General features: G+C 37.0%; 2 protein-coding genes across 5 annotated transcripts in view; both read left to right on the top strand.

The window, feature by feature from the left end:
- LOC108949505 overlaps nucleotides 1-1,756 on the top strand; it is a 3,563-nt gene extending 1,807 nt beyond the window's left edge. For 2 of the 4 annotated variants that reach the window (XM_018811926.2, XM_026834698.1), the window contains exons 4-6: nucleotides 6-47; nucleotides 339-622; nucleotides 864-1,756. In XM_018811926.2, coding sequence (XP_018667471.1) covers nucleotides 6-47; nucleotides 339-378 — 82 coding nt within the window. In that variant the 3' untranslated portion in view covers nucleotides 379-622; nucleotides 864-1,756. Of the gene's footprint in view, nucleotides 1-5; nucleotides 48-317; nucleotides 623-863 lie in introns of all 4 variants that reach the window. The other 2 variants (XM_018811927.2, XM_026834699.1) reach the window with 1 other exon arrangement.
- A 1,853-nt stretch (nucleotides 1,757-3,609) lies between these two features.
- LOC113474274 lies at nucleotides 3,610-9,280 on the top strand. The gene is made up of 11 exons (XM_026834686.1): nucleotides 3,610-3,704; nucleotides 3,808-3,857; nucleotides 4,232-4,285; nucleotides 4,568-4,699; nucleotides 5,293-5,457; nucleotides 5,879-6,007; nucleotides 6,590-6,664; nucleotides 6,814-6,942; nucleotides 7,206-7,322; nucleotides 7,404-7,508; nucleotides 7,751-9,280. Exons 1-11 carry the CDS (start codon nucleotides 3,625-3,627, stop codon nucleotides 7,807-7,809), a joined length of 1,095 nt encoding a protein of 364 aa, XP_026690487.1. The 5' UTR covers nucleotides 3,610-3,624; the 3' UTR covers nucleotides 7,810-9,280.
- The last annotated feature ends 6 nt before the right edge of the window (nucleotides 9,281-9,286 follow it).

Genomic DNA, 9,286 nt, shown 5'->3' with positions numbered 1-9,286 from the left:
ACACGATCAGATCACGGATTTTCCTCTTTCAGGATATGCCTTCATCGGTTTGTAAACTTTAATTTAGTGTCTCGTGAACACAATGTTTTAATATGGTAAACGCGGGTGGGGCAAGATAAGTTTTTTATTATTTTTTGGTAGCAAACAAAGAACATTTAAAGAAATATTACCGTATCACTTTACGACTATAAAAGAGCGTTGTTTATTATTAAAAACGAAATTTAAAAATGTAGGATATAAATGCTAACGGTACCCATCTTAACCCATATATAGTTGACATTTAACTACAAGAATTACAGTTTGTTTTTAAAATAAAGCGTTTTTTACGCTTAAAACAGACAATCAGTCCTCGTTGGAACCCAATCGCAGAAGCGCTAAATGAAAATTTCGAAAAAGATGAACTACCCAACGTCTACAGTCGACCAGCTACAACAAATGCAACGCTTCCTATAAAAAGAACTTCGTCCAGATGCACACCATCGGCACAAACGCTGCGATGTCTTCAGCAGAAACAACAGGAGAGCCGGACCAAACCAGATCTAAACCGGTCTCGCCATAGAAACCTACGCAGGTCTTCGAGTGTTCCTCCACCAGAAAAGATGTCAAGTCGCAGGGGTTCTCGGTAAGATAATTGTTTAAAATTGGGTCTCGTGATACCGAACAATTTTTACGCTGTTGTTTGGATTAGGTTCTTATAGGTTAAGGCGTGACAAGCCATGAGACCAGCGAGACAAGCCATGGGACCTGGGATTTGGGGCCAGGATCCCGCTTTATTGAAGTTTTTTTCTATTTTGAATATTTATCTAGGGTTTTAAATCATTTTTTGGAGGAATTTGACCCATTTTAATTTTTATCTTGTACAGAGTGCTGATGCCGTTGGCCACTCCGATAACCGACTTTGAAAGTTTCGAAGAATCCGTCACGCCCACCCGAGCCGTTACCAGCAACAGTACAGTAGAATGTAATGCTGCAATCAGTGAAAAAGTTCAAGGGTTTTGTAATAAAGTGGCTTCCAATTCTGATCAGCCGCAGTGGAAAAAATACGACACGAAGTGGTCTGTAGTAAAGAACTTCGTTCTTTCACAAAAGAAGGCAAACATTGGCACACCATCGCCACCCGCCGGTCAAATTTCAGTAGATACACCACCGTTAAGTGGGGATAGAAAGCCATCTGTATGGTGGCCAAACACGTTGGAAACATATTCTAAACCAGCCCAACAAGTTTTAAATTAAACTTTTGATACAACTTTCTTGAACCGATGTTAATGCTATAGTGGGGTGGGATTAGATGGGACATGTTTTTATTGTATTTTTTCGTCCTATTTGGTAATTACAGAATTCTATAACTGTAGCCTCGCGGCTCTAAAGAGCGTTGTTAGTTGTTGAAAACACTATGGGGAAATGGAAATATATGAGATATATGTGCTGTATCTCATCCTTTTCCCCACAATATACTATACACAGTATTAGGTGTCTCGGTGTAGATGACGCGTTGCATTAAAACGGCTATAACGCTTAATATTTATGCGAGATACCAAATTATTCTTCGGCAGATGTCATTTACATGTGATTGCATTTTGTTACATTTACATGTGATTGCATTTTGTTACAAAGAACCTAAAATTGTTTATTTCGAAAAATAATAAAAATAATCGAAAACGCAAGTCTGTTTCCGCTATTTTAATTCACACGACTGTTTATATAACTATATATGCATAACTATATATAACCGCGCATACCTTTGTAGCGCGCGAATTATGGTGAAGCCGCATACCATGCACTTTCTTTGAAAATAAAGCTATATCGTCGAAGTTATAATAACGTCATCTTTATACGGCGAAATTGTTTTTTTGTTAACGCGACCAACACGTTTAAAAAGTTTGGTCACTTTTTTCGTAGTAATCTATCAACATGTACCTTTGCAACAGGGCATTATGTTAAGAGTCAAATATGATGCCGAGTGAAAGTGAAAACCATAAGTCAGATATGCCGCTTTATAGATGGATTTTGTTCTTTTTAATGGTAGTTTCAAATGTGGAAAGTAATAATGTATGGCACCAGTTTGGAAGCAGAGAATACCTTGTTCAGTTGCCAAGTGTTACAAAGGCAGAGGTTGATACAGCATGTGCAAATTACAGCGGAATACCTGTCGTTATTGAAACGGTCGATGTTCAAAACTTTCTTTTCGACATCATCGGATCAAGTAAGCGTTTATACACCGTAATTACAATATCTAAGTGTTTGTTGCTTGATATATCGTAGGGTGGGGGGAGGCGGGACATATTTAGAACATAATGTTCAAATACATTGATCGTGGTTTAAACAATTAACAACATCAGTCTATAGGAGTCGTAGGGGTGCGGTTTCATAATTTTGTGAATGTTCTAAGTTTAATAACACATGGACGAGAAAGTATAATAAAAAATGTCCAATCTTTCCCCACCCTATTGTATATATATAGCGGAACCATGCAATTATGTGAAGCGTACACGAGCGTGCCGTTACATTCTGTAATTGAATAAAATTTTTGTGGGTTAATTAGTCCGATACCAAATCAGTTGGAAAAGCAAAATCTGATTAAATCGTTTTTACTACACCGTTTTATTCGTAGATCAAACTAACGACTTTTACATCGGTCTCGAACGAGATACGGATAATGATGCAAACAAATTCATCTGGTCAGATGGCACCATGTTAGAGAATACAATCCTCGAAAATTGGGCCGGTGATAGCCCGAGTTTTTTAGGTGCGCTTTTTCAGATAAATTGCGTAATCTATGAAAAAAAGCCCAATACACGCAAATGGACGGATGTAACATGCGATTTTGAGGCAAGTTACATTTGCCAAAGGAACGTAACAGGAGGAGGTAAGTGTGTCACCGGTATATTAATAAATATATTATACGCTTGGTAACGATATATATTTCTGCCAATGAGCTGCGCCCTGTTAGTTAACATTATGCACTGTAGTTATGGTTAATATTATCAAAGGTGGAGCAGGTACCAACATCACAGCTAAGGCTGCTACAACACAAACTACAACAGAAGCTGCTGCAACACAAACTACAACAGAAGCTGCTGCAACACAAACTACAACAGAAGCTGCTACAACACAAACTACAACAGAAGCTGCTACAACACAAACAACAACAGAAGCTGCTACAACACAAACTACAACAGAAGCTGCTTCAACACAAACTACAACAGAAGCTGCTACAACACAAACTACAACAAAGGCTGCTACAACACAAACTACAACAGAAGCTGCTACAACACAAACTACAACAGAAGCTGCTGCAACACAAACTACAACAGAAGCTGCTACAACAAAAACTACAACAGAAGCTGCTACAACACAAACAACAACAGAAGCTGCTACAACACAAACTACAACAGAAGCTGCTACAACACAAAGCTGCTACAACAGAAGCTGCTACAACACACACGTCCCAGGAAACATCGCAAGAAACGACCACGATCAGCCCCAGCACAGCCGACACTAAAACACCGGATCCCACACCCAGTAAGTTTTAAACACAAAATTAAAATCAACTTGTTTAATCTAATTAACAGTCTTATTGATTCGATCTTTATTCCAGCAGCACCCACAAGTCCACCGAGCGTGATGGTCACTGCGGTGGCAACTGGGGCAGTTACTGCAGTAATGGTTGTCGCCCTCAACGCAATAATAGACGCAGTCAAAAGGTTAGTTGCAAAAAAATGAATCCTTAGCAAAAATATTTTTGTTGATTGCGACACTCAAAATTTAATTGTTAAATTCATTAGGCTAACCTCAGTTTTCCTACAGTAACGTTCTCTCATCGAAATCCCCCGGTAGCCCAGAAACTGGAGGAGTAGGTAAGAACAATATAAATAGCTCTTATCTTACAGTAGTTTGTCTTAAAGTATTGTGGAGTAATGTGAATACCATTAACACATAATATTTCATGTTTCCTAATCGTGTTTTTCCCAAACTAGAGTCGCGAGGCCACGGTTATACAATTCTGTAGTTACGCATTTTACTACCAAATAGGACGAAAGAGAACGAAAACACGGACTATCTTACCCCAACCTACTATAGAGTAGGGTGGGGGGAGATGGGACACCTTTTCATTTTTTTATTCTCGTCTATTTAGTAGTTAACAAATAACTTTAAAAGAATTATTAAACCGTATCCTCACGATCCCAGCACAGGCCATTGTTAATTGTTTAAAACAATAATTTTACTACAGAAAAGCTTCAAGCGGTGAAGGTTGAAGAACAAGGATTTCAAAATAAGACAGAGGGTAGGTGAACTAAACATATATTTTGAATATAAAATCTACATTAATCTCCCCTGTGCATATTATCTGTATTAAAAACAATATGCGTATTATGTGATGAGGTTATGGGGGCAACTATAGGGTTTAAATCCCACGACCCCTGGCATGCTATACACTGTGTGATGGTTCTCATACAACAAACTTAATCGTTTATACTAAGTTAATAAATCTACACAGACCTAACAGAGTTAGTAATGCCATAACTAATTTTCAAACAACATACAAAAGACAACATACACTTGGCAGGGAAGCAACAAATGAATGGGAATTCTAACAGAAACACCAAAGAGAACGGATTTCAAGTGAACATAATAAGAAAAGTGTCTTCATTATTGCCACGATCGAATAAAAAAAGAGGACCGAATGCAACAGACCCAGGTTAGCTATGATATACCAACACTGCTGTGGTTAAACCTACAAGAGTAACAGTTTAAAATATAGTTCTGTGGGGTAAGATGGGATAACGTTAGAACCTAAATGCCATGATTTCTGATCGTGGATTGAATAAATTACGACCTATATTGTCGAGGGTTGCGATTATATAATTCTGCAATTATTCTTTGCTTATTATCAAATAAAATGAGAAAATAGAATAAAAACGCGTCCCGTCTTATCCCACCCTACTATATCTGTTCCTGGACTCGAAAATAACATAAAAATACCCTTGGGTTTTCATTAAAGGATAACTGTTGTAATAATGGCCACGATACACATAAATGCGTAACGTGCTGTTGCCGTCTTACAAAATATGCTGGTGGTGTTAGAGTTGACCCATATGCCAAACGAAAAAACGTATAAAATGGCAGCGCGTATGCGAAAACAAGTAAATCAAAGTCCATGCGAGTGACAAAATCAGTTGTACAATATAAACCGCAGATACGACAACAACAGCTAGCTTACATTCAGTATCATACGTAACATATCTGACATTTTGTTGAACCGGGCAAACGAGTACAACTTTATACTTGCAGAAAACCAAGCTTCTCAGAACTTCAGCGATACGACAACCGGAAAACAATTAGAAACTAATGACGCTTTGGGGGAAAAGTTAACACAACCACCAATACCTATGTTAAAAAGAACGCCTTCTTACTCGTTTATTGTCGAAAAGGAAGACGTTCATGATCAGATGGAAGGTTGTCAAACTAAACATCATTTTTTTTAACATGAAATATATTTTAATCACTCTATGTGTTTAATACTTACTAAAATCACTGTACTGTACATGGAGACTACATGCTCATTTATTCAATGCATAGCACATGCTCTTGCTCAATAGAGTATGTTTAATAGACAGTTTAATGCATGGTATATTGAGCATATAAATAAAACATGCGTTGATTAATGGGGAAACGCTGGCTTAAATCCCATTTTCCGGCCATGACCCCCTATCGGGTCTTAAATATAGGGTGGGGGAGGATGGGACACCCTACTATATATATACCAACGTAATTTACCCTTCAAAACTGCGATTTATGCTGCTGGTGTCGAACATCGTTACAAATGCTATTACCTTTTTTTAAACAAAATTACCAAGCACGATTATACACTTTGCAGGCGAAGAATATTTACACGCACCTACCCCTAGCGTCAAGGAGGAAGGCGGATTACTAAACAAAGTAAGAAGAGTTTCTACAATATTAGCACCGGAAATTATAAAGAGAGCGTCCGTTGTAGCAGTCCCAGGTTAGTTGTTGTACAGTGTACAAGAACATTACGTCAGTCGGAATATATATTGTTAGTACTATGGAGTAAGGTAGGATACCGTTAGCGCCGAATTCGCGTATTTCTTGGGCGTTTTTTACAGTTAACAACATTCTTTATACGACGCTACACTTCTGTAAATAATCTCTGTTTACTTCCAATTGAGAAAAGAAAACAGAAATAAATATCTTCCATTTTATCCAACCCTATACGTTTGCTATTCCAATTTACGAAATGGCGTTTTTAAAATATCACTACGGTGAAATTGTTGATCGTTAGTAAAACAAATGTCATTTTTTTGACAAAACGTTGAAGATAATAAATAATTAGATTTATATCATATTCAAAACGTAGTAGGGTGGGGGAAGATTGGTCACCTTTGGCACCCAATACCTAAACATCCCAATTGCGCTTTTAAACAATTAACAACGGTCTATGGGAGTCGTGAGAATATGGTTTTATAATTCTTTGAATGTTCCTTGTTTACTACCAAATGGGACGGAAAAAAAACAAAATGTGTCCCATCTTCCCCACCCTATACTATATACACTACTTATGTTGCAGTCTTAAAAGAACTTACTGGCGTTAAAATACCCGACGAATTAATAAAGGCATCTGGCCAAGTACTTGGGGGACAAGGTAATAAAATACAATTACTGAGATTGACTAAACCAATTTTACAAAATAACTTCAAATATGTGTTAGTAGCAGCGTTGGCTGGTTACTACAGACTGTTTATGTTAACTTTTTTAATGCAAAATAAACGAGTACAATTATTACGCTTGCAGAAAATCAACGGCGTACTTCTCAAAACATCAGCGATACAGCAACTGGAAACGAAAGCGATGACGCTATGGGGGAAATGTTCGCAAAATTGCCGATGTCAATGTTAAAAAGAGCGTCCAATGCACTTTTAGGTCGGTTTTAACACTGTCGTTTTTTAAACCATTATGATTATTTCGATTGACTTAAAACCTCTTCTGTATACGTAGAAACATAAATGTTTTTAAAGATTTTTTTTATTCTACGTTAAAGGCAGACAATAACCAGCACGCCATTGCACCACAGCGTCGCAGAACTTTATTAAAATTACCAATACAAAAAAATCAAAGTTGCCACTATAGCAGCGTTCTACCGATATTGTATTGCTAACTTTATCGATGTTTCTCTGCACTTGCAGAAAACCAACGGCGTGCTTCATCTACTGGAAATCCAGTAGAAAGTGATGACGCTATAGAGGAAATGTTCGCCAAACTACCAACGTCAATGTTGAAGCGAGCATCTAATGCAATTCCAGGTCGGTTTTAACATTGTCGTTTTAAATTTATAAAATACTATGTACTATTTTAAATAAGTTCAACATTTCTGTTAATATCAGCTCTGCAGCCACTTTCAAACGTTGTAAATGGCGAAACATCTATAGTTTCCATGGCAACTACAGCAGTAGCACCAACACTGAGCAAGGTGGCTTCTTTTAAAACAGGTCGGTGAGAAAACACTCTTTAAAAATTAAAATTAAGCGACCTCGATTGTCAAACTATGTTAATTAAAAAGTGTTTCTTGTTGATAAATATCAGTTGCAACTAAGTAACCCTTTTTGCTTTAAAATGATGCTTATCTAAATAAATCACACATATTGTACATATAGCAGTACATACACAAGTTTTCGGTAAAACCGAGAAATTAAATGTTCTCAAAAATAAAATGTAATGCGATTCCTTGCAGACGTGTCTCCGGTAAAACTCGAAGAAAACGGGATCACAATTGTGGATGAAACAACATAGTAAATAAAAAAGATTTCTTGGTAGAGTGACAGCGCTAACGAGCGTGAAAATCTTGATTAGGAAAAAAATAAAAGACATTTACTTATCCTTGCGTGGCGAGATAACGACAGTCGTTAAGTATATACCTCGTGCCTTCTTACGAGTAGGCAAATTTGCGAGTTACGTGCTGTTTTATTGTGCAACTGACAATTCTGCTAACCCAGTAGTGACTTGGGTAAAACACGCCATAGGTGTATTTCACTGCGCAGCTTCGTGGTCAGTGTTATATGCAACGTATATACCAATAGATACCTCGCCCAACTTTACGCTTCAAATAAAGTCTTTGTATTTCTTTTAATATTTTACCCCAACAAGAAATTCGGATGTTGTTCATAACGAATCAAAATGAATTAAAGTTACAATGTTTTCTCTGTGTAGACTCCGGCCTACTTTATAGAGATATCTTTATATCTCTAGTATAGGCCGTGTGTGGACCTATATGTGGAACACACACGCGCGATATCCGTTTCTTTTATAAACACGCGATATTTAGAAGACGTAAGAACTTTTCCGTGCATATTCTTTGAATTAAACCACTTCATCTTTGCAAATCACGTCATCATGAGACTCTACTGTTCTTTCTTATAAGTAGATAACCACTATCCCTGTGATGCATACACCGGTACTAACATTCAACGTAATCTAAGTACATTGGTAATAGCTTGAGTAGACTTCATTTCATTTGCAAACGATATTAGTAGAAAAGTGAAGTATGGCAAGTGAAATGAACTTTTATCACTGGCTTTTGCTCTTTTTCTTGGTGTCAAATGTAAGGAGTAATAACCTTTGGCACCAGTTTGGAAGCAGAGAATACCTTGTTCAGTTTTCAAATGTTACAAAGGCAGAGGTTGATACAACATGTGCAAATTACAGCGGAATACCTGTCGTTATTGAAACGGTCGAGATTGAAAACTTTCTATTTGATATTATCGGAAAAAGTAAGAGTATATTCATATTTAGCGAAACATTTTTACGGTTTTTAAGTTTAAAATTTTTAGTGTAAGTATGCTGTATACCAAAAGTGAAGTCAATTGTTTTAAGTTATTAGTTGAATGTTTCACATTTTTAGTACAGTGGATGTACATTGTACACTCAGCTTTGGGCTAATACGAAAGGAAATGCTTTTTAAGTCCATGTGGCAAAATTTATTTGCTATAAAGTAAGAAAATAAATACCTTTAAGCCTAGGTGAGGCTACACGAATTTATTTAATTTATTTGCCCTTTTTACTTGTTACAGATCAATCAAACGAATTCTACATCGGTCTTAGGCTTGGATTGAATGGAACTTTTGTGTGGTCGGATAACACTACACTAACTTCAGCAAGCTATTTAAATTGGGCCACAGGTCACCCAACTGAATCAGTGCTCGATAAGGATTGCGTTATCTACAGGTTAAGTACGAACTATACATGGGTGGATGTACCATGCAATACAACG

This window comes from Ciona intestinalis, chromosome 5 (assembly GCF_000224145.3).
Source record: "Ciona intestinalis chromosome 5, KH, whole genome shotgun sequence".
Classification (NCBI taxonomy): domain Eukaryota; kingdom Metazoa; phylum Chordata; class Ascidiacea; order Phlebobranchia; family Cionidae; genus Ciona; species Ciona intestinalis.
This window is presented reverse-complemented; position numbering and strand designations above follow the sequence as displayed.

Bases quoted from the DNA above. Each gene is read 5' to 3' on its own strand.
- LOC113474274 (XM_026834686.1), top strand. From the start codon at position 3,625: ATGGTCACTGCGGTGGCAACTGGGGCAGTTACTGCAGTAATGGTTGTC. The intron at 4,286-4,567 runs GTAGGTGAACTA...TACACTTGGCAG, and splicing joins ATTTCAAAATAAGACAGAGG to GGAAGCAACAAATGAATGGG. The intron at 5,458-5,878 runs GTTGTCAAACTA...TACACTTTGCAG, and splicing joins CGTTCATGATCAGATGGAAG to GCGAAGAATATTTACACGCA.